At 44.1% G+C, this 26,213-nt stretch overlaps 1 protein-coding gene across 1 annotated transcript in view; it reads left to right on the top strand.

Moving 5' to 3' along the window:
• Nucleotides 1-21,118, top strand: part of lpar3 (lysophosphatidic acid receptor 3) — a 77,811-nt gene extending 56,693 nt beyond the window's left edge. The window contains exon 5 of the mRNA XM_060830650.1: nucleotides 16,960-21,118. Within this exon, the coding sequence (XP_060686633.1) occupies nucleotides 16,960-17,276 (317 nt within the window). The 3' untranslated portion in view covers nucleotides 17,277-21,118. The remainder of the gene's footprint in view (nucleotides 1-16,959) is intronic.
• The last annotated feature ends 5,095 nt before the right edge of the window (nucleotides 21,119-26,213 follow it).

Genomic DNA, 26,213 nt, shown 5'->3' with positions numbered 1-26,213 from the left:
CAAATTGGAGTGGGTCAAGATTAGTGGGAAGGCTGGAGATGATTATTGCCATGACCAACCTTTCAAAGCATTTCCTGACCACCGAGGTTAGTGCCACTCGGCGGTCAGCATTGAGACATGCTGCATGAGCCTTCTTAGGCACAGGGATGATGTTGACCCTCTTGAAACAGGCAGGGACAGTGGCCTGCTGCAGGGAGAGGTTGAAGATGTCCGAGAAGATCTCTGCCAGTTGATCTACACATGCTCTGAGTGCACGGCCTGGTACTCTGTCTGGTCCTGTAGCTTTCCTTGGAATCACATGAAGGAAAACTCTTCTGATCTCTGATGTAGTGACTGTTGGGATAGGTTCGTCAGGACTTGTCATAATAGGTGTCACCTCTCCGCCGAAATTCTGATCAAACCGAGCATAAAAGGCGTTGAGATGGTCTGGAAGGGATGTGTCATTGTCTGCTAGCTTGCACTGTCTCCTTTTAGAACCTGTGATGTCATTCAGTCCTTGCCATGGTCACTGGGTGTCTGTCTGGGTCTCTAGTTTGGATCAGTGTTGGTCCTTGACTGTCTTAATGGCTTTGTGAATGTCACACTTGGATTCCTTATATTTGAGTGGGTCTCCTGATCTGAAGGCCTCACACCAGGTTTTTAGCAGTTTCTGTATGTCCTGATTCATCCAGGGTTTCCTGTTGGGGAACAGCTGGGTTGACTGCCTCGGTGTGCAGTCCTCCACGCACTTGCTGATAAAGCTGGATGAGGGCATAGAAGGATGGGTTGGTAAATTTGCAGATGACACTAAGGTTGGTGGAGTTGTGGACAGTGCCAAAGCATGTTGTAGGTTACAGAGAGACATAGATAAGCTGCAGAGCTGGGCTGAGAGGTGGCAAATGGAGTTTAATGCAGAAAAATGTGAGGTGATTCATTTTGGAAGGAGTAACAGGAATGCAGAGTATTGGGCGGATGCTAAGATTCTTGGTAGTGTAGATGAGCAGAGAGATCTTGGTATATATGCACATTGATCCCAGAAATTTGCCACACAGGTTGACTGGGTTATTCAGAAGGCCTACGTTGTGTTAGCTTATATTAGTTGAGGGATGGAGGTTCGGAGCCATGAGGTCATGCTGCAGTTGTACAAAACTCTGATACAGCCGCACTTGAAGTATTGTGTTCCGTTCTGGTCGCCGCATTATGGGAAGGATGTGGAAACTTTGGAAAAGGTTCAGAGGAGCATTACCAGGATATTGTCTGGTGTTGAGGGAAGGTCTTATGAGGGAAGGCTGAAGGACCTGAGGCTGTTTTCGCGAGAAAGAAAAAGGCTGAGAGGTGACTTAATTAGACATATAAGATAATCAGAGAGTTGGATAAGGTGGACAGTGAGAGCCGTTTTCCTCGGATGGTGATGGCTATCATGAGGGGACATAGCTTTAAATTGAGGGGTGATAGGTATAGGACAGATGTCAGAGATAGTTTCTTTAGATTAGATTACATACAGTGTGGAAACAGGCCCTTCGGCCCAACAAGTCCACACCGACCTGCCGAAGCGCAATCCATTCCCCTACATTTTACCCCTTCACCTAACACTATGGATAATTTAGCATGGCCAATCCACCTGACCTGCACATTTTTGGACTGCGGGAGGAAACCGGAGCAAACCCACACCGACACGGGGAGAATGTACAAACTCCACACAGTCAGTCGCCTGAGGTGGGAATTGAACCCGGGTCTCTGGTACTGTGAGGCAGCAGTGCTAACCACTGTGCCACCGTGCAGCCCACCAGACTACTGTCCTAGGGCCAACCATTTTTGCTGTTTCATCAATGACTTTCCTTCCATTATAACGTCAGACTGGGAATATTTGCTGGTGTTTGTACAAAGTTCAGTACCATTCGCAATTTCTTACTCAGAGAGTAGTAGAGGTGTGGAATGCCCTGCCTGCAACAGCAGTAGACTCGCCAACTTTAGGGGCATTTAAATGGTCATTGGATAGACATATGGATGAAAATGGAATAGTGTAGGTTAGATGGACTGCAGATTGGTTTCACAGGTCAGCACAACATCAAGGGCTGAAGGGCTGTACTTCACGTAATGTTCTATGTTCTATGGTACCTTCATCAAACGAAACCAAAATAGTGCAGATGTTGGAAATCTGAAATTTAAAATGGAAAGTGCCGGACAAACATTTCACGTGGCTCAGCATCAAACATTGTCTGATATCGCTCCTGCGAAGTGCTTTGGAATTATAAAGGTGTTAGACACCTTTCCAATTTTATATAAATGTGCTGTTATTGTCATGGCACACAAAGGAAGCTGCTTCTGAATGGGAAAATGGAAAAATTAAATCACTTTGAACTGACTGTTTAGTGTGTTTTTTTAATAGTTTCAGAACTAGTCTGAAAATTTGATCTCTGCTGGGCTGCTGCTTCAAAACAGGTCCGGTGAATTTATCTGCAGTTTAAAGTTGCAATGTTATTTACCCGATAATCCTTGATGCCAACAGAAAACATATACACCTCTGACTACAGCTTTTTTTAAGCTTGTATTCCTTTGTGTTTAGATGATAATCTGATTGAGGTGTGTCAGATTTGAAAGGATTTGAAAGGGTAGATAAGACAGAACCTGTTTTGTCTGGTTGTAGGAGCCAAGAACAATGTGGTTGTGGGGGTGTAAGGGGAGAGTGACAGGGCACAGGAACCTTATTGAGAGAGAGAGAGATTGATGAACGAGAGAAAGGGCAACAAAGTGAGGAAAAAGAAACAGCAAGAGAGATAGAGAGATGGAGCGAGAGACAGCCTTATAATTTTGGGATGGTGGAGGGGGAGGGATGGGTGGGTGGGGTGGCATTTGGTTGCTACAGGAAACGTCATTTCAACATACCACCCTGGCCCTCATGTCTATCTCAGCCTTGCTGTAGTGCTCTAGTGAAGCTCAGCAGAAGCTGGAAGAACAGCACATCATTTTCCACTTGGGAAACACGCAGCCTCCGGACACAATATCGAGTTCACCAATCTTAGAACCTGAGGCACCTTCTCCCCCCTCACCACCCTCCCGGCCCCCTTCCCCCCCCCCAAACACACCCAGACACACACACACCCACCCACCCCCACCCCCCGCACACACACCCAGACACACACACACACACCCCTCTACACACCCACCCCTCCACACACACACCCCCCCACACACACCCACCCCCACCCCCCCGCACACACACACACACATCCACACACACACACACCCAGACACACACACACACCCACCCCCACCCCACCCCCACACACAACCACCCTCACCCCTCCACATACACATACTTACACACCCCCATCCCTCCACACACACACACACCCACACACACACACCCACCCCTCTACACACCCACCCACACACACCCACCCCTCCACACACACACCCACACACCCACCCCTCCACACACACACACCCACACACACACACACCCCTCCACACACCTACACACACGCCCCACCCCCTGCACACACACACCCATCCCCATCTCTCCACACACACACACACACACACCCACCCCATCCACACACATCACCAAGCACACACACACCCACCCACCCCCACCCCTCCACACACCCACCCCTCCACACACATCACCAAACACACACACAGACACCCGCACCCCTCCACACACACACACACACACACACACCCACCCCTCCATACACACCACACCCACTCCTCCACACACACCCACTCCACCCCTCCACACACACACACACACACCCCTCCACACACCCACCCCTCCACACACACACACCCACCCCTCCACACACCCACACACACACACGCCCCACCCCCCTGCACGCACACACACACACACACCCACCCCTCCACACACCCACACACACCCACCCCTCCACACACACCCCTCCACACACACACACACCCCACACATCAAGCCTTGTTATCACATGGTCTGCTATTACACACAACCCATTATTAGTTACTATCAGTCCCAATTAATAGTTATTCACTCTCCCAGCCAGGTCATTATCCACTCCTTTGTCTGTCCAACTGTTCTTCTGTCTGTTCAGGCTCTATCCCCACTTGGTGGCACAGTGGCTCAGTGGTTAGCACTGCTACCTCATAGCACTAGGGTCCCAGATTCAATTCCAGCCTCAGGTGACTGTCTGTGTTGAGTTTGCACATTCTCCCTGTGTCTGTGTGAGTTTCCTCCCACAGTCCAAAGATATTCAGGTCAGGTGAATTGGCCATGTTAAATTGCCTGTAGTGTTAGGTACATTAGTCAGAGGGAAGTGGGTTACTCTTCAGAGGGTTGGTTGGGCTGAAGGGCCTGTTTCTACACTGTAGGTAATCTAACTTACTGTTTATTCCTTATCCACTCCCCCCACCTTATCTTCTGCTCATAAGGCAACGTTTTCCTAGGTACCATCAGTCCTAAATTACAGTCACTGGATCTGAAATTTTAACTCTACTTTCACTCCACAGATGCTGCCAGACCTGCTGAGTTTCTTCAGAATTTTCTGATTTTCAGTATTCTTTTGTTTTTGTTTTAACAATAGGAAGCTCTTGTTCCTCCAAAGGGGAGTGGAAATTTGGAACTCTCTCTCCCCAAATAGCTGTTGAGACTGAGTATCGATTGAAAATTCTGCAACATCAATTGAAATAGAGGTTTATAAAATCATGAGGGGCATGGATAGGGTAAATTGACAAAATCTTTTCCCTAGGGTGGGGGACTCCAGAGCTAGAGGATATAGGGCGAGGGGACAACTTAAAAGGGACCTAAGGGGCAGAGTTTTCATGCAGAGGGTGGTCAGTGTATGGAATGAGCTGCCAGAGGAAGTGGTAGAGGCTGGTTCAATTGCACATTTAAAAGGCATCTGGAGGGATGTATGCATAGGAAGGGTTAGAGGGATATGGACCAAAGGCTGGCAAATGAGACTAGATTTATTTAGGATATCTGGTCAGCATGGACATGTTAGACTGTTTTTGTGCTGTACATCTCTATGGATCTATGATTTTATGATAGAGTTATGGTGTTAGGTAAGGGAAGGGAGTTAAGAAGGGCTGTTATGGTACAGTATAGTGTCCCGAGAACCTTTATAATTTTGGAAGATTACCTTTAGAACAGTAGATTACAGATGATCAGACGCTGGGGATCTGTTAGCTTTTAACTATTTCTTTTCTTCACACTGTTTTTACAAATAAAGATTTTCTTCAACTCCTGCCTCACACCAGACTCTTAGTTTCCTAAAAGTCCTGAGAAATTAATTGTGACCCTTTGTGAAGGCAAAATTAATTGTTAATTAACCCTTTCCATTGCACAATACCCAGTTGATGATAACGCTCTCTAGTTGTAGCACTCTAATTCTGAAGAAGGGTCGCTAGACCCAAAGGGTTATCTTTGATTTCTGTCCACAGGTGCTGCCAGGCCTGCTGAGTTTTTCCAGCAATTTCTGTTTCTGTTTCTGGTTTCCAGCATCTGCAGTTCTTTTGGCTTTTTGACCGTTAGTTGGTTCCTTAATGGATTGGTTAAAGAACCATCATGTGTATGTTTTGGAAAATCCTCCTCTGCAGTGGAGTTGCTTGCTTGGTTTGTCCAATCTCTGTGTAGGTTAAAGTCACCTACGAGTACAGTCATAAACTTATTACAGGTCTCAAATCTCCTGTTTACTGCCTTCCTGTTAGTGTTACTGTTTGGGTCCACCTTGACAACACTCACTGTTTTCTGTCCCTTTTGGTGGTTTTGATTTTCTCCCGTATATATTCCACATCAATCTTATTCATGAGTAATGTCAGTTTTCTGAGTACTATCAACCATCATCACTTTAGAACAATAGAACAAGTTATGTGAAAATTCCTGTGTCCAGTTTCCTCTTTCCGCTCTCCGCTTTTCCGAAAATGTATTAGTGACCACGGTTCAGAATTGTATGCCTTGAGGCTGCGCTGGTGCTATGGAAATGTAATTTGCTCACTATCTAAAAATAGTCTGTTGCTATTGTGGAATTTCCCCTGACACTGTGTTCAAGAGTGTACCCTTTTTGTATCATTCGGACCCATCGATTAATGAGGATTTTGGTAAATGCTGAAATATCTGTCTATAGAACAGCTTCTCAGCTGACAGATCAAACCTGTGCCCCCTATATACAGAATATTCTTCACAAAATGGCCTTTGTTCTTTAATTGTTTCCTGACCAGAAAATAAATTCCAACTTACTTCAGCAATTTTTCCAGCAATTTCTGTTTCTGTTCTCGATTATCTTTTCTATTTGATCTTGGGATGTGGATGTTGCTGGCTGTGGCAACATTTATTGCCCTTCCCTAATTGCCCTTGAACTGAGTGGTTTACTGTTGCTGCTTCTGGAGGTGAAGGTGGAGGGGATAAGAATTAACTGCATTGCTGTGGGTCTGGAGTCACGTGTACACCAGCCGAGGTAAATATGACAGGTTTCCTTCTATGAAAGACATTAGTGGACCAGGCAGCTTTTTACAATAATTGATGATGGTTACATTATCAATTCTAAGCTAGCTTTTAACTACACCATTTGTTGAATTTTAATTTCACCATTTGCCATATCCCCAGCACATTGGTCTCGCATTCTGGATGACTAACCTATGGATAGTGCCACTAGAGCATGACTTTGTCATTATTGTGGCTTGCCCCAGTGCCCCGAAATACAAAGCTTCTGGTGGTATTTGATTCTTTCGGGCTTGTAATATCAAGAAGTTGGGTTTAGTTTCACTCTAAGTTAACGATCCAGTCTAAACACTGATCCAGCCTTAATAAAAAGCATGGTAAAAACATTCCTGATGAAAGGCTTTTGCCCGAAACATTGGTTTTCCTGCTCCTCGGATGCTGCCTGACCTGCTGTGCTTTTCCAGCACCACTCTAATCTAGACCTTAATAAAAACATGAACATGCTCAGCTCATCTGGCAGGACGGGCAAAATTACAGCACTTTCCCCGTTTAGTTTCCAGGCTCCAGCCATTGCTGTGTTTTGTTTGTGCTATCTTCTTCCTCTGCAGCCCAGTATCTGAGGTGGAAATTCCTCTTTCTGGGTTGGTGCTTCCCACTGGGTTTGAGCATCTTTCCCACTGAGGTAATGGTGCCACCTAGTGACCTGCCATTGAAAACTCTTCCAGGTTTAGCCTTATCCTCCCTTACAGGATGTGGGTGTTGCTGGTCAGGCTGGCATTAGTTGCCCACTGAGAAGACAGGAATAAGAGCAATGAACTTAGAGCATGGATCAGTACTTGGAACTACCATGTTGTGTAGTTCGGAGACATGGATTTCACAGCGGCAGGAATGGTTGCTGGACATTGCATGGTTTAGATCTTTTAAAAAGAACAGGGAAGTGGGTAGAAGAGGGGGAGTAGCGTTGTTAATTAGGAGGTGCATCACAACTGCAAAAAAGGAGGTTGTTGCGGAGGGGTTGTCTACTGAGTCAGTGTGGGTAGAAGTCAGTAACAGAAAAGGAGCAGTCACTTTATTGGGTGTTTTCTATAGCCCCCCTCAATAGCAGCAGAGAAATGGAAGAACAGATTAGGCAGCAGATCTTGGAAAGTTGCAGATGTAAAGAGTTGTTTTTATGGGTGATTTCAACTTCCCCAATATTGATTGGAAATTCCTTAGTGCAGATGGTTTGGATGGTGCTGATTTTGTCAGGTGTGTCCAGGAAGGATTCCTGACTCAATATGTAGATAGGCCGACTAGGGTGGAGGCCATATTGGATTTGGTGTGAGGCAATGAGCCAGGCCAGGTGTCAGATCTCTCAGTGGGAGAGCATTTCAGTGACAGTGACCACAATTTCCTTACCTTTACCATAGTCATGGAGAGGGATGGGAACAGACAGTATGGAAAGGCATTTATTTGGTGGAGGTGAAATTATACTACTATTAGACAGGATAAATTAGGGACAATTGTTCTATGGGAAATGCACAACAGAAATGCGGAGACTGTTTAAGGAGCACTTGTTGTGAGTGTTGGATAACTGTCCCACTGAGACAGGTAAGGAATGGGAAGGTGAAGGAGCCTTGGATGACAAGAGAAGAGGAGCTTCTCATCAAGAGGAAGAAGGAAGCTTACTTAATGTTGAGGAAGCAAGGATCTGGAACAGCCTTAGAAGATTACAGGGTAGCTAGGAAAGAACTCAAAAATGGACTGAGGAGAGCTAGGAGGGGGCACAAGAAAGCCTTGGCAGGAAGGATTATTGAAAACCCAAAGGCATTCTACACTTATGTGAGGAATAAGAAAATGATCAGAGAGAGGGTAGGGCTGATCAGGGATAGCGGAGGGAACTTGTGCCTGGAGTCTGAAGAGGGAGGGGAGGCTTCAGTTTTTTTTTTGCTTCAGTATTCACTAGAGAGAGGGGCCTTGTTGCCAGTAAGAACACTGTGGACCAGCTTAAAAGGCTTGAACAGATTGATATTAAGAATGTAGATGTGCTGGATATTTTGGGTAGCATCAAGACAGATAAGTTCCCAGGGCCAGACCAGATATGTCCAAGGCTACTACGGGAAGCAAGGAATTAGATTACTGCAAATCTGGCGATGATCTTTGCATCCTCTCTTTCCATGGGTGTAGTACCGGATGATGGGAGGGAGGTGTTCCTCTGTTCAGGAAAGGGAAAAGAGAAATTCTAGGAATTACAGACCAGTCAGTCTTACGTCTGTGGTAAGCAAGGTACTGGAAACGATTCTGAGAGATAGGATTTATGACTATTTGGAAAAATATTGTTTGCTTAAAGACATTTGCTTATTGAGTTCTTTGAGGATGTGAAGAGACAAGTTGACGAAGGTGGAGCAGTGGATGTGATGTAAATGGATTTCAGTAAGGCATTTGATAAGGTTCCCCACAGCAGGCTCATTCAGAAAGTCAAGAAGTTTGGAATACAAGGAGATTTGGCTGTCTGCATACAGAATTGGCTGGCTGAAAGAAGACAGCCAGTGATAGTAAATGGAAAGTATTCTGCCTGGAGGTCAGTGACCAATAGTGTCTTGCAGGGATCTGTTCGTGGGTCTCTGCTCTTTATAATTTTTATAAATGACTTGGATAAAGAAGCGGGATAGTACGTTGCCGATGACACAGAGGTCAGTGGTGTTGTGGATCGTGTCGAGGGCTGTTGCAGGCTACAACAAGACATTAACAGGATGCTGAGCTGGGCTGAGAAGTGGCAGATGGAGTTCAACCTGGATAAATGCCAAGTGATTCATTTTGGAAGGTCAAATTTAAATGCTGAATACAGGGTTAAAGATAGGATTCTTGGCAGTGTGGAGGAACAGCGGGATCTTGGGGACAATGTCCATAAATCCCTCAAATTTGCCACCCAAGTTGACAGAGTTGTTAAGAAGGCATATGGTATGTTGGCTTTCATTAACAAGGGGAAATTGAGTTTAAGAGCCGTGAGGTTTTGCTGCAGCTCTATAACACCCTGGGTAAACCACATCTGGAATATTGTGTCCCGTGCTGGTCGCCTCATTATAAGAAGGATGTAGATGCTTTAGACAGGGTGCAGAGGAGATTTACCAGGATGTTGCCTGGATTGGAGGTCTTGTCCTATGAAGAGAGGTTGAGTGAGCTTGGACTTTTCACACTGGAGAGAAGAAGGAAGAGAGGTGATTTGACAGAGGTGTACAAGGTAATGAGAGGCACAGATAGAGCAGATAGCCAGAGACTTTTCCGCAGGGCAGAAATGGCTGTCACGAGGGGTCATAATCTTAAGGTGATTGGAGGAAGGTTTCGGGGAGATAGCAGAGGTTGATTCTTTACTCAGAGAGTGGTGGGTGTGTGGAATGCACTGTCAGGGTGGTGGTAGAGTCAGAGACATTAGGGACATTTAAACGACTGCTGGACAAGCACATGGACGGCAGGAAATTGAGGGATATGTAGGTTAGGTTGATATTAGATTCAGATAAATGGTTGGCACAACATCGAGGGACGAAGGGCTGTACTGTGCTTACTGTTCTATGTTCTGTGTTCTATGATACTCCATCACGTTGTGTGATACTATCACTGTATTAAATGGGACAGGCTTTGAAAATATTTAGCAGTTCCAGACTGGGCCTCCATGAGGCACTGTGGGCCGTCAACAGCAGCAGAGCTGTACTCCAGCACAATCTGTAACCTCATGGCCCGGCTTATCCCCCACTCACCCATTACCATCAAGCCAGGGGATCAGCCCTGGTTCAATGGAGAGTGCAGGAGGGCATGGCAGGGGCAGCATCAGGCATATCTGAAAGTGAGGTTTCAACATGGTAAAGCTACCAAGCAGGACTATTTGTGTCTAGATTAGAGTGGTGCTGGAAAAGCACAGCAGGTCAGGCATCATCCAAGGAACAGGAAAATTGACGTTTCGGATGAAGGGCTTTTGCCTGAAACGTCGATTTTCCTGCTCCTCAGATGCTGCCTGGCCTGCTGTGCTTTTCCAGCACCACTCTAATCGAGACTCTGGTTTCCAGCATCTGCAGTCCTTGTTTTTACCAGGACTACTTGTGTGCCATACAATATAATGAACAAGTGATATACACAGCTAAGCAATCCCACAACCAACAGATCAGGTCTAAGCTCTGCAGTCCTGCCACATCCAGTCATGAACGGTAATGGACAATTAAACAACTCACTGGAGGAGGAGGCTCCACAAATATCTCCATCCTCAATGATGTAGAAGCCCAGCACATGCGTGTAAAGGATAAGGCTGAAGCTTTTGCAGCAATCTTCAGTCAGGAGTGCCAAGTGGATGATCCATTTGGCCTCCTCCAGTGGTCCCCAGCATCACAGACACCAATCTCCAGCCAATTTGATTCACTTCGTGTGATATTAAAAAACGGTTGGAGACACTGGATACTGCAAAGGCAATGGGCCCTGACAATATTCAGGTAATGGCACTGAAGACTGGTGCTCCAGAACTTGCTGCTCCCCTAGCCAAGTTGTTCCAGTACAGTTACAACACTGGCACCTACCCGGCAACGTGGGAAATAGCCCAGCTACGTCCTGTACATAAAAAGCAGTTCAAATCCAACTCGGCCAATTATCGTCCCATCAGTCTACTCTTGATCATCAGTAAAGTGATGGAAGGGATCAGTAACAGTGCCATCAAACAGCACCTGCTCAGCAATAACCTGCTCAGTGACGCCCAGTTTGGGTTCCCCCAGGGCCACTCAGCTCCTGACCTCATTACAGCCTTGGGTCAAACATGGACAAAAGAGCTGAATTCCAGAGGGAAAGGGGGAGTGACAGCCCTTGACATCAAGAAACCATTTGACTGAGTGTGGCATCAAGGAGTCCTGGCAAAACTGGAATCAATGGGTATCAGGGGCAAAGTTTCTACTGGTTGGAGTTATACCTGGCATATAGGAAGATGATTGTGGTTGTTGGAGGCCAGTCATCTCAGCTCCAGGACATCTCTGGAAATGTTCCTCAGGATGGATATTTTCTGATGAAGCTGTTCAGAGATGTTATTATACACTTCAGGAGCAAGTGGAACTTGATCCTAGACTTCCTAGCTCAGAGGTAGGGACGCTGCCACTGCACCACAAGAGGCCCAAATGCTTCACAAAAGAACTAAAGGCAGTTACCAGATTTGGCAGTGAATGGTCTGATCTGAGAGTGTGGTGGAAAACCTTGGCTTATAAAAGGGATTGGACCCAAAAGGACAAAAAAATTAATCCGAGGTTTGGGAGGAGTTTTAGACTCATGCAGCTTGGTAACAGATCCTTCGGTTCAACCAGTCCATGCTGACCAAGTTTCACAAACTAAACCAATCCCACTTGCCTGTGTTTGGCCCACATCTTTCCTATTCACTTACCTGTCCAAATGTCTTTTAAATGTTGTAACTTTACTCCATCTACCACTTCCTCTGGCAGTTCATTCCACACACGAACCACCCTCTGTGTGAAAAAGTTGCATCTCAGGTCCCTTTTAAATCTTTCTCCCCTCACTTAAACCTATGTCCTCTAGTCTTGAACTCCCCCACCTTGGTGAAAAGACGTTTGCTATTTACCCTATCCATGCCACTCATGATTTATAAACCTCTTTTGGATGTAGGTTTGCTCGCTGAGTTGCAAGGTTCATTTCAGATTAATTCATTGAGCAAACCTACATTCGAAACCTCAACCTGAGCTACAAATCTTCTCAAAACTCGCTTTATAAACCTCTGTAAGGTCACCCCACAACCTTGTATGCTGCAGTGAAGTAATTCCCAGCCTCTCCTTATAACTCAAGTTCTCCAGTCCAGGCAACATCCCGGTAAATCATTTTTGCACCTCTCCAATTTAATAATATCCTTCCTCTAGCAGGGGGACCAGAAGAGGCGGTGGAGTGAGCTTTTAACAAAATTATTTTTACAGAGAGCTCTTGCAGACTCAAGTGGCTGAATGGTCACGTCATAGATTTAGTGTTTAAGGTTAATTTAGGTCATTACGCACTCTGTTTTAACACGGAGTCAATAAAGATGTTGTTTCTGTTGTTTAGCAAGTGATGCAGCATGATGTATCTTTAGAATTGTAAGCAACAAAATTATATGGTTGGAAAAAGCAGGGATAACTTGTGTAGGTCATTAGTTTTATACTAATTCTATTTATTTTGGTTTAGCAATCTAAAGGTAATTAATCCATGCTTTGGGAGAGGTGATGCAAGTATTTCTCATTTCCACAGGACAGCTGGCATTAATGAGAGACCTGGACTCCCCAGACTCACAGCCTCTACCCTCCTCTCAATTTAACTTTATGACTTGCCAATCACCATTCAAACAAGGTTTTGATATGACTGAAATGCATTGTTCCAGAGAAACCTGAGAGCATCGATTATCAATATGTTTATAATTGGTGTCTACCCTGTCTTCCTACTATTCCCTTATCTTTAATTGATTTTGTTGCCCTTTAAGTGCGTAAATTAATCAATTAGAAAACATAGATGATTTACTGGACATGGATAATAGTAAAAAAAATTGAGTTGTGAGTAAGTGCAGAGGGTATATTAGTAAAAGAAGCAATGCGGGGCCTTGCCTCAGGCTGGGACTAGCCTACGTACACCATGGTTAGTGGCTCTATTTTAGTGTTCAATAATAAATGAGGTTCCTTTCCAAAAAGAAATCAGTATCTGTCCCACCTATCTACTTTTCCCTCATCTTTGATGGCTTTTTTTGCTCTTAATTGCTTTGCATGTAAATTGCTCAATTAAAACACATGGCTGATTTACTGGGGGTAGCTTAAACATGTAACATTACTAAGGGTGATATAGTGATACTTGATTTAATTTATTGTTGTCACTTGTACTTACATACAGCGATAAGTTTTGTTGTGTGTGTAGTACGTGCAGATCATAGGGTGCTTAGACAGAGCGAAATATACAGGGTTAGGGCCACACGGGATATTAGCAAAAATGTTCAGTTATGTGTAACAGTTTCTGGATATAAATATAAGCAACGACTGTCAGAATCTGAATTAAACACTTCACCAGCACGAGGATAAATTCAGAGTGTATTAATTGAAAATGGAGTTTGAAATTGAATTAGATGACTAAGTAAAATATTTATTCTGTTTTGAAGAACTGTCACTGGACCCGTAAAGTTAACTGCTTTCTCTCCACAGATACTGCAGAGTTTCTCCAGCAATTCCTCATTTTTTAAAAACACGCTCATCATGTCCTAAGAGATAGGTGGTTGAAATTGTTTCTGGTGAAAATCCCATGTTGTGCTTTTAATTTTTTTCTTTAGAAATTTACAATAACAACTAAATTAATTTGATCTATGTTAATTCATGGCTTTGAAACAGCTTTGGTCTTAGATACAGTATTCTCATCCTGGCTTCCAAATCACTTTGTGATCTTGCTTCCCGTCCTATCTCTGTATAATCTCTTCAGATCCTACAACCCATTGAGATTTCTGAACACCGACCACCCTCATTCTCTACCCTGTGGAAGGCATTCTCTACCCTGTGCATGCTGCCCTTGGCCGAAGGTTTGGAACTCAATCCCTACACCTCTCCAGCTCTTTGCCTTTGTACCCTTCTGTCTCTTCCTTTAAGATTTACCTAAGTTGTATTTCTGTGACCAACCTTTGTGTCACCTGCCCTACTATCTCCTTAAGTACCTTGATGTGAAATTTTATCAGATCACAGTGATGTGCGAAGCACTTGAGGACATTGTGCCACATGAATGAATCATGGAATAGAATCCCAACAGTGTGGAAGCAGGCCATTTGGCCCATTGAGTCCACACTGACCATCCAAACAGCATTCCACCCAGACCCACTCCCTTACCCTATCCCTGTAAACCTGCACTTCCCATGGCTAACCCAGCTCACCTCCATATCCCTGCACACTACGGACAATTTAGCATGGCCAATCTGGCTACTCTGCACATCCTTGGACTGTGGGAGGAAACCGGAGCACCCAGAGGAAAGCCACACAGACACGGGGAGAATGTGGAAACTCCACACAGAAAGTGACCCAAGGCTGGAAGCGAACCCAGGTCCCTGGCATGGTGAGGCAGCAGTGCTAACAACTGAGCTACCATGCCACCACATGTGCTGTTGCGAGAGTGAATTGCTAGAGTCTCTCAGGCTTGGGCCATTCACCTTGAAGAAAGCTGGCAATGTCTCTGCCCAGCACTGCTTGACACACCACATCCCTGTGTAATACTGGCCCTGTTCCCGTTTAATGTTTTTGCCCTGGGTTGATGTGTGACCTGCATCCAGGGCCTCCTGCTCTTTTTTTGCAGAAATTAGCAGAAGCTCCTCATAGTGAATGAGCCCTGTAATCTGCATGACTTGAGACTGCTCCAATGCCACACTGGAGCTTTCTGCATCACAGTATTATCACAGTGCAGAAGGAAGCATGCTGGGTTAGCCATGGGAAATGCAGGTTTACAGGGAGAAGGTAAGGGTGTGGGCATGGGTGGGATGCTCTTTGGAGGGTCAGTGTGGACTCAATGGGCCATTGGCCCACCGTGACTGCACTAGCTCACTGTGCAAGTGGAATTTCAAAGGGAATAAGGTATAAAAACAGGGAGGTTTCATGTAAACTGTATGAGGCATTAGTCAATCCACAGCTGGAATACTGTGAACAGTTCTGGACACCATTAAGACTGAGATAGACAGATTCTTGATCAGTTGGGGAATCAAGGGTTGCAGGGAAAATGCTGCAAAGTGAATGTGAGGGATGTTGGATGAGCAATGATCCTATTGAATGGCAGAGTACACTTGAGGGGCATTTGGCTTGGTCTAGTTCCTATTTCTTATGGTGTTACCCAAGGAAAAAGTATACTGGCACTGGAGGTGATCCAGAGTAAGTTTACTCAACTGATCCCAGGTATGAAGGGCTGTCTTATGAGGAGAGGTTGATCATAGAATCCCTACAGTGTGGAAACAGGCCCAACAAGTCCACATCAACCTCTGAAGAATAACCCACCCAGACCCATTCCCCGACCCTATATTTACACCTGACTAATGCACCCAGCTACACATCCCTCAACACTATGGCAATCTAGCATGGCCAATTCACTTGGCCTGCACATCTCTGGATTGTAGGAGGAAACCCACTTAGACACCAGGAGAATGTGCAAACTCTACACAGACAGTCACCTGAGGCTGGAATTGAACCCAGGTCCCTGGTGCTGTGAGGCAGCAGTGCTGACCACTGAGCCACTGTGCCACCCTTACAGGTCAGGTCTGTACTCACTGGAATCTAGAAGAATGAGAGGTGACCTTATTGGGTGGGTAGATGTGACAAGGTTGTTTCTTCTTGTGGGACAGTCTAGGACCAGGCAGCATCATCTTAGAATAAGGGGTTCCACATTTCAGACAAAGGTGAGGAATTTCTTCTCTAAGAGGGTGATGAATTTGTGGACTTTTGTACACAGAGGCTGTTGGGACCGGGTCATTAAGTATATTCAAGGCTGAGGGAGACAGATTTTTAATCAGGAAGGGAATCAAGGGTTATGGGGGAAAAAGGCATGAAAGCAGAGTTGACGATGATCTCATCAGGCATGATCTGATTGAGTGACTGAGAAGACTCAATGGGCTGAATGGCCAACTTTTGCTCCTATATCTTATGGTCTTACAGATTTATTTCAGATTCCTGCCATCCACGGTATTTTGTTATTGTATTGATTGATCTTTAAGAGGCAAAGTATTAGTGACCATATAACCAAGACAGGCGTTAATTCACACTTTAGGAAGGATATGAAGATCATTGAGAGAGCACTCAGGAGAATCAATAAAGTGGTTCTGAAGATGAGGGTCTTCATCCATGGAGTGGAGAAGCAGGGTTCTACTCCATAGAGGAGAGATTCCACAGAGCTGTTCAAAAGTCTTGAAGACTTTTGACAGAGTAAATAAGGACAGGGAGGGGGATTTACAATGGGCTGCTGAAAGGGCAGTGGAAACAGGTTAATTTGTTACACTCAGAATGGAGCTGGATAAATCATTAAAAGGGAAATATTTGTAAAGAAAGAGCACGGAGAGTGGGAATAATGAGGTAGCTTTGTTTGAAAAATCAACAATTGGCAGAAGGAGATAGATAGCCTCCTTCTGGTCTGAAACATGAGGTGACCTTTTTTTTCTTTCCAATGTTCCTTCAAGGTGGTGAGGTGGTAGCGAGTGGGAGGGCTCGAGGGAGAGTTGTCTCAGGACCCTGCTGTTCACAAACCATCCTCTCCCTCCTAAAGTTAATTCTGGGAGAAGTTACATGGAAAATGTTGGATAAAGGATGGGATCTGAGGAAAACGTTTTTCACACAGAGGGCAGTAGGAATATGGAATGTGCTGCCTGAGAGGGTGGTGGAGGCAGGGACTCTCACAACATCTCTGAAGCATCTGGAAATGCTAGGGTATAGTAGGCTATGGATCAAGCACAGGTAAATGGGAATAGTGTAGTCTGATGTTCGTTGGTCGGCATAGACATGGTGGGCCAAAGGGCATGTTCCTAAGCTCTACAACTCCAAAGCACTCAAGGATATTCAAGTTCTTATGTTGTATTTCTCTTGCAGGTGCATTTGTTTTTTGCTGGACTCCTGGGCTGGTGGTGGTCCTTTTGGATGGTCTTTGCTGCTCTAGCTGCCATCTGCTGAGTGTAAAGATTTGGGTCCTTCTGCTGGCCTTGACCAACTCTCTGATGAACCCAATCATTTACTCCTACAAGGACCCAGACATGTGGCATGTGATAAAGCAAATGCTCTGTATCGCCTGTAGCAACAAGATCGAGGTGGAGCAGGATACATTGAGGTCCACCTCACACCGGCAAAGTGTCGTCTCTGAAAACACTGACTTGAGCATTAACCACTCTCAGCTGCAGGTGAAACCCTGAAACGATCCAGGCTGTGTGCAAGATTGTCTTGGTGGTTCTGAGTGTTGGAGACACCTGTCAACAGATCTCTTAGTTCACACAAAGGACAAGGGAAGCTTCGCAAGATTTTTACTGAACTTGTTTTGCAGTCACCTTTGGAATTTAGTATTGGGCTGTGGAATCTAATTCATTTTGTTGAATTAGTATCAGGAACCCGGTGGGTTCTGAGAAGTGAAAACACATTTTTTTATTTCTAAAAGGGACTTCTTAGATAAAGGTTGCACGTTTATCACTTCGCCAGCATGTTGTAACCTGAAGAGTGTTGTGACTTTATTGTCACCAGGTTTGTTCAAATGGACTGAGGCAGTATTTTACTCAATCTTTTTAGGTCTAACCTACAAAGTAGAATGCTTCTCAGACTGTTACTCTGAGGAATATTTTTGAAAATGATCCCTGGCTTCCAGCAGAAAAGCAAGGGCTAGGTGGAACACAGGACAAGTGAGGTGTTACAAGGCCATCATGACAGTGTTTACATCCAATAACCGCACACAACCCCTTTCTGATTCAAAATCCTGAATAAATACCATTGTCACCACATGGACTGTGATGGCTCAACAAAATGGTTTTATGCTAAGGGAGATTTAATACAGAGTTGAGGAGAAAATACTTCCCCCAAAGGGTCATGAATCTGTGGATTTCACTCCCCCAGAGTGTGGTGGATGCTAGTATATTGAGTAAATGTAAGGAGAAGATAGATTTTTGATTAGTAACGGGTTGAAGGGTTATGGGGAGTGGGCAGGAAAGTGGAGTTGAGGCCAAGATGAGATCAGCTGTGATCATATTAAATGGTGGAGCAAGCTCGAGGGGCTGAATGGCCTCCTCCCTGCTCCTAGCTCCTTATGCTCTTAACTTCAAACTAACCCATTTCAGGCCGAGATAAGGAGATAACCTACCTTCTCTCAGAGGGTCATGAGGCTTTGGAACTCTCTTTCTAAACAGGTGGTGGAAGCTGTTTTTGTATATTTTTTAGGCACAGTTAGATTGATTCTTGGGAGGTTGGCGACCCACCATCACGTCCTTGAGGGCCAGCTCAAGGTGGCTGATAGATGCAACTTTACCCGAGAAGGAACCCTGAGAAAAAAAATACTTTAAATGTTGATTGCTGCCTGGCTGACTCCATGCAAAATTGTAATCTCCAAGCAACGAAAGAAACCTCAAGTACTGAGCGATTATGGGATGTTTGATTGTGTTGAGTCACTCAGCCTAATGAGCTACAAAGCCTGTAACCTACTTTATATATAAAGTTCATTCACTTTGTAGTGATTATGGCAGTTTCTATGTAATTAATGATTTTAATTTTATTTCCGTGTACAAAATTAATAGCCGTAGCTTAGACTTTTTTTTCAGTCAGTTTGGGATAGCGTACAAATCCAAAGTATTTTTAAGATTTTTTTTCATTCGATTAGCAACAACTTTACCTTTTTAAACAAACAAAATCATTATCCTGTTGCCAAAAGAAGCAGATATTCAGAATGGATTAAAGACGTTTATACAGAAGGCAGGAGGGAATACAGTGTCATCTTAAAATACTCATAGGACTCATAATACAGGACTCATTTGGTCCTTATTTTGAGGGAGTTGGAGTATAAGAGTAGGGAATTCATGTTCCAACTGTATAAGGTGCTGGGGAGACCACATCTGGCGCACGATGAGCGGTTTTAGTCCTTTATTTAAGGAAATACATGTAGTTTATAAAAGGTAGTTCATAAAAGGTTCACTGGGGTGACCCCTGGTATGGAGAGAGTGTTTAAAGGAACAAGTTTGGGACTCTACTCATTGGTGTGTAAAAGAATGAGAGGTGATTTAATTGAAACATCAGATTCTTAAGGGGCTTGACAGGGTCAATGCTGAGAGGATTAATCCTCTCATGGCAGAGTCTAAGTCCAGAGGGTAATGTCTCAGAATAAAGGGGCAGCAATTTATGTCTGAGATGAGAAGGAGTTTCTTCTCTTAGAGGGTTGAGGGTCTCTGGAACTCCTTACCACTGAGAGCTGTGGGGGCAGAGTCCTTGTGTCTATTTAAAACTGAGAGAGAGATTCTTGATCAGTTGGGGAATCAAGGATCATAGGGAAAAGGCAGGAAAGTGGGTGTGAGAAATGGCCTACTCTTGTGCCTCTTTCTTATGAAGATGTGAAGTTGTGCAGGATGCTTCAGTATCCAAGAGTGCCTCCACAGCATCACTACTCCCCAAACAGGGCAGGCCCTGAACAATATAGCAGCCAGACTGGGCCTGCAGCTGATGCTGAGGGAACTGACAAGAATGAAAAAGCCATGTTACAATGTCTTCACCAATCTACCATTTGCTGATGCGTATGTCCATGACGGTATTGGTAGGAGTGAGCTGACAGTCTGTGTGAAGTTGGAGTCCCACCTTCGCACTGGGAATCTCGTCCATCATGATAGGGCAAATAGATTGAATGTTGGCTTTTATTCCAAAGGGAATGTTGCATAAAATGGCAACACAGTGGCACAGTGGTTAGCATTGCTACCTCACAGCGCCACGGACCTGGGTTCCATTCCACCCTCGGGTAACTGTCTGTGTGGAGTTCACACATTCTCCCCGTGTCTGCATGGGTTTCCTCTCACAGTCCAAAGATGTGCAGGTTAGGTGGATTGGCCATGGGAGAAATTGCCCAGAGTGTTCAGGGATGTGTAAGTTAGCTGCATTAGTCAGGGGTAAATGCAGAGTAATGGGGATTGGGTCTGAACGGGTTACTCTGCAGAGGGTTGGTGTGGACTTGATGGGTGAAATGGCTCGTTTCCATGCTGTAGAGATTCTTCTAAGGATAAAAGTAGGGAGTCTCACTAAAGCTATACGAGTCAGATCACAGCTGGAATAGTGTGAGCAGTTTTGGATTCCTTATCTAAAGCAACATATATTTACATTGGAGGCAGTCCAGAAATGGTTCATTTGGCTATTGCTGGGTGTGAAGGGATATTTTTATGAAGGAAGTTAAGGTCTGTACTCTTTGGAATTTTGTAGAATGCAGAATTGATTCTTACGGGGACAGGGTAGATGAGTGGTGCAAGCCTTGGGAGTGATGACCACACTCCCATCAAGAATACAACGATGGGATTGATTCAGTCAGATTTCCATTCAATGTAGACCACGGGCAACAGAATTGTATTCAAGCACAATCTGCACTCAGGACCCAGCAAATTACTAACTCGATTGACACCATCAAAGCGTAGGCTTAATGAACAGCGTAGATCAATATGCCAGGGGCAGCACCAGACATAACTAAAACTGAGGTTACAATTACATAGAGCTGAATTTGGTTGTCAAACAGAAGAAGTATGTGATAAACAGAGGTAAGTGATCCCACACTGAATATAAGTGGTCAGAGTTCTACAGTCCTGCCAAATCCAGTCAGGATGATGCAAGAACATTAAACTACTCACTGAAGAAGGAGGGTCCAAAAATATTCCCACCCTTAATGATGAGGGAGTTCTACACATCAGTATAAATGAAAAGGCTGAAGCATGGGCAACAATCTTCTGTCAGGATTGACAAGTGGATGATTTGACTAGGAGAAAGTGAGGACTGCAGATGCTGGAGATCATGCCTGCAAACTCAGAAAAGAATCTTAAACTGTCTGCAGAATCCAAGGAAAAGAAATTGAGAGAATGAAGTAAACACTTAAACAGTTGAGATCGGAGTGACATTTCTCTGGAGTTAACTTTCTGTAAAAGGATAGTTTTGGAAAACATTGAAACTTTGTTTTGCTCTTTGTGTTGTGCTCTTTCTAGCTGTCTTATATAACTCTTTTTGTTTAATAAACTTTTGTTCTGTTGTTAAAGAACACCTGCAGCCTCATGTGATTATCTTTCAATGATTAACCACCACAATAACTGACTATTAAAATTAACCATAAGATCTATCAAACCAGGTTTCATTCTGGGATCTGACGTGTTCCGTGTTACCATCACCTGGGATCATAACAGCAATCTAATCATAACACTAAATCTAAACCTAACTCATCAGTCTAGATTCAGTTATCAGCAAATTGATGGAGAGATCATTGACAGTGTGATCAAGAACACTTCCTCAGCAGCAACTGATGCTCAGTTGGGATTCTACTTGGCTCATTCAGCTCCTGACCTTATTACGGGACTAAACATGGACAAAAGAGCTGAACTCCAGAAGTGAGGTGAGAATTATTACCTTTGACAACAAAGCAACATTTGGCCAAATGTGGGATGGAGTAGCCCCAGCAAAATAAAACAGAGCCAATTGTATTAATGGCGGAGGAACTCTGCCATTGGGTGGACTCATACTTAGCACAAATGAAGCCATTATGGTTGTTGGAGGCTAATTATCTCAGTCCCAGGATATCACCGCAGGAGTCCCTGTGAGGAATGTGCCAGGCCCAACCATATTTAGTGTCATTAGCAAATTTGGAGATGTTACATTCGATCCTCACATCAAATCATTGACAGATTATAACAGCTGGGGACCAAGAACTGATCTTCGCATTAACAAATGACAAGTTGAGAACGACCAGCTTACTGGTACCCTCTGCTCTCTATCTAATAATGGATTCTCAGTCAAGACCAGTAGATTACCGCAATGCCATGTGATTAGATTTTCTTTACTACTCTCTTGTGTGGGACCTTCTGAAAATCCAAATATACAACAGCCACTTCCACTAACTTGGTATGTTCTGTTAGCCACATTCTGACAGGTTTGTCAAAACTTCTTCCTCTTTCATTGATCCAAATTGACCCTGCGTCATGTGATCGTAAATTCCTAAAGTATCCAGCTGTCACATCCTTTGTAATAAATGTCAGTATTTTCCCGACCTGACTACCAATGACAGGCAAACTGATCAGAGGCTCCCAATCCTCTCTCTCCCTCCTTTCTTCAATAGTGGGATGACATTTGCTACATTCCAATCTACTGGGATTGTTCCAAACAATACTCCCTCCAATTTCTTTTTCCCTGATGCACAACAGCGATGTCCAAATCTGGAAGTCAATGCATTGGCACAGCAATTATGTCAATTGGTGAAGGAGGAACCTCAGAACAGCTCAGCAGCTTATAGAATCACAGAATCCCAACATAGAGTCATAGAGATGTACAGCATGGAAACAGACCCTTCAGTCCAACCCGTCCATGCCGACCAGATATCCCAACCTAATCTAGTCCCATCTGCCAGCACCCGGCCCATATCCCTCCAAACCCTTGTATTCATATACCCATCTAAATGCCTCTTAAATGTTGCATTTGTACCAGCTTCCATTAGTTTCTCTGGCAGCTCATTCTATCACGTACCATCCTCTGAATGAAAAAGTTGCCCCTTAGATCTCTTTTATATCTTTCCCCTCTCACCCTAAACCTATGTCCTCTAGTTCTGGACTCACCGACCCCAGGGAAAAGACTGTGCCTATTTACCCTATCCATGCCCCTCATAATTTTATAAACCTCCATAAGGTCAGCCCTCAGTCTCCAACGCTCCAGGGAAAATAGCCCCAGCCTATTCAACCTCTCCCTATAGTTCAAATCTTCCAAACCTGGCAATATCCTTGTAAATCTTTTCTGAACCCTTTCAAGTTTCACAACATTTTTCCAATAGGAAGGAGACCAGAATTGCACACAATATTCCACAAGTGGTCTAACCAATGTCCTGTACAGTCGCAACATGACCTCCCAACCCCTATACTCAATACTCCGACCGATAAAGGAAAGCATACTAAGCATCTTCTTCATTATCCTATCTACCTGCGACTCCACTTTCAAGGAGCTATGAACTTGCACTCAAAGAACAAAGAAAATTTACAGCCCAGGAACATGCCCTTCGACCCTCTAAGCCTGAGCCGATCCAAATGTACTGTCTAAACCTGTCGGTCAATTTCCATACCAGGCAACATCCTTGTAAACCTTTTCTGCACCCTCTCCAAAGTGTCCACATCCTTTTGGTAATGTGGCGACCAGAACTGTACACAGTGTTCCAAATGCGGCCGAACCAGTGTCTTGTACAATGTTAACATGACTTGCCAGCTCTTATACTCAATACCCCGTCCAATGAAGGCAAGCATAATATATGCCTTCTTGACAATTCTATCCACCTGTGCAGCAACCTTCAGGATACAATGGTCCTGTAATCCCAGATCTCTCTGCTCATCAACTTTTCCCAAGGCTCTTCCATTCGTTGTATAATTCACTCTAGAATTAGACTTGCCTAAATGCATCACCTCACATTTATCTGGATTGAAAGCCATCTGTCACTTTTCTGCCCAACTCTCCAGTCTATCTATATCCTCCTGTATTCTCTGACAGTCCCTTACTCCACCAATCTTTGTGTCATCTGCAAACATGCTTATCATACCATCAGTGCCCTCTTCTAAATAATTTATGTATATTACAAATAACAATGGCCCCAACACTGACCCCTGTGGATCACCACTGATCACCTTTCTCCATTTCAAGAAACTCCCTTCAACTACTACTCTCTGTCTCCTGTTGCTCAACCAGTTCTTTATCCACCTAGCTAGGACACCCTGCACACCATGTGACTTCACTTTCTCCATTAGTTTACCATGGGGAACCTTATCAAACGCATTACTGAAATCCATGTATATGACATCAACAGCCCTTCCTTCATCTATCAACTTGGTCACTTCCTTGAAGAATTCTCTTAAGTTCTCCAAGGTCTCCAAAACTTCCAATCTTCTCTCTCCCTTTTTTTTTCAATAGTGGGATGACATTTCAATCAACTGGGATTGTTCCTTGGAGACTCCAAGGTCTCTTTGTTTAGCAACATCCCCTAGAACCTTATCATTAAGTCTATAAGTCCTGCTAAGATTTCTTTCCCAAAATGCAGCACCTTGCATTTATCTGGACTAAACTCCATCTGCCACTTATCAGCCCATTGGCCCATCTGGTCCAGATCCTGTTGTAATCTGAGGTAACCTTCTTTGCTGTCCACTACACCTCCAATTTTAGTGTCATGTGCAAACTTACTAACTATACCTTTTATGCTTAATTCCAAATCATTTATATGAATGAAAAGTAGTGGACCCAGCACCGATCCTTGTGGCACACCACTGGCCCATCAAGTCCACACCAATCCTCCGAAGAGCATCCCACCCAGACCCACCCCCTAAACTTTTCCTGAATTCCTCTTGACTAATCCACCTAACCCACACATCTTTGGACTGTGGGAGGAAACTGGAGTACCTGGAGGAAACCCACACAGACACGGGGAGAATGTGCAAACTCCACACAGGCAGCTGCCTGATGCTGGAATTGAACCCAGGTCCCTGAGGTATCAGTGTTAATAAGTCACTGTGCCTACCTTTGAAACTGGAAAGATGACTATCCAATATCTCTATAACCACCTCATGAACACTCCAGAAATGCAGATTCAAGGAGTTCATTATTTCAGTTCATTATTTTCTCCAGTTGTTAATCATTTTGTTCAGTTCCTCATTCTCACTAGTCCCTTGGCTGTCTGGTTTTTATATCTGTGAAGACAGAAACAGAAACAGATTTTCTGATTGCTGTTATTCCAGCATAGGTGGGACTTTTTCCTTGAGACTCCTGGAATTCTACAATTCTATGATTCGATGAGATCGTACAGAATCCCCATTGTAGCAAACTCTGAACAAATTCTCCAGGAAATTGAATTTTCTATTGGGAAACCTCTCCATGCATGATACTTTCTGAAAGTCTCCATAAAAATCGATGTTGGATGATTCTGATGAAATTTAATAAAATAGTTACTTCGGAAAGTTAGGCTAATGAGACTGTTTAATTGAAACTATTCCTTTCCTGAAAAATGGTTGGTCCCGAGACAAAGGATATTAAAATTATAAGAAAATTAAAATTAAAATGATGGTTATTAAAATTATTGTCCCGAAGAAGCACCACTGGACCCAAAATGTTAATTCTGCTTTCTTTCCAGGGATGCTACCAGATCTGATGAGTTTTTCCAGCAATTTCTGTTTTTTGTTTAAAATTATTATTATTTATGAAGGTTTCACTAGCTGACAGGGTGGGATTTGAACACGTCCCTACAACATTAGCCTAACCTCTCGATTAACATACATAGAGGCCTACAGAACAGTGAAGGGCCCTTCGACTTATTGTGTCTACACTGGTCAAAAACAACCACCTAAATACAGAACAACCTTGATTATCCAAACATCAATTATCAAAATATCGGATTATCTGAACAAGATCTCAAGGTCCTGTGAAAATGCTATCCATTATCCGAACAACATGTTATCTGAACTCTCAGTTATCTGGACAAAATACTCCCATCTGTCTCATTCGGATAATCGAGGTTGTTCTGTATTTTAATCCCAATTTCCAACATTTGGTCCGTAGCCTTCTATTGCAAGTAGGCATCTAAACCCTTCATCAATTTGATGAGAGTTTCTGCCTCTCCCACCCTTCCAGCCAGGGAGTTCCAGATTCCCAACACCTTCTGGGTGGGTGGAAAAGTTGTTCCTCACATCTCCTTTAACCCTCTGTCCCTTACCCTTATAGTCTGGTGACGTTGCCATTACAGCAGCATCTACAACCCACACCACTGGTACCTCCTCCTCCTTTCATTGCTGAACACAAAATGCATTTTCCCAGCTCCCTTCCATCTTGCCCCCATTAGATAGCAGGAGCAATCTGTGCTTGATGTTTTTATATTAACTGCTGAACAATAAACTGACTAATGAGGCTGGATAATTAATGTCAATCAGAGGGCAGCAGGTGCATGAGCTTTTATTCAGGCAGTAATTACAGTGCTGCAGGGTAGGTCATACAGGAAATGTGCATCATTTAGTATTTGTTGAGGACTTAAGAACACAAAGGACATTATTACCACTGTATTAGCATGGGACATCAGGGGAACAGCATAAGCTGCCCCAGGAGATGGTAACTACGATGAAATTAATATC

This window comes from Hemiscyllium ocellatum, chromosome 9 (assembly GCF_020745735.1).
Source record: "Hemiscyllium ocellatum isolate sHemOce1 chromosome 9, sHemOce1.pat.X.cur, whole genome shotgun sequence".
NCBI classification, from domain to species: Eukaryota; Metazoa; Chordata; class Chondrichthyes; order Orectolobiformes; family Hemiscylliidae; genus Hemiscyllium; species Hemiscyllium ocellatum.
The sequence above is the reverse complement of the archived record's forward strand: the minus strand, read 5'-3'. Positions and strand labels throughout refer to the sequence as shown.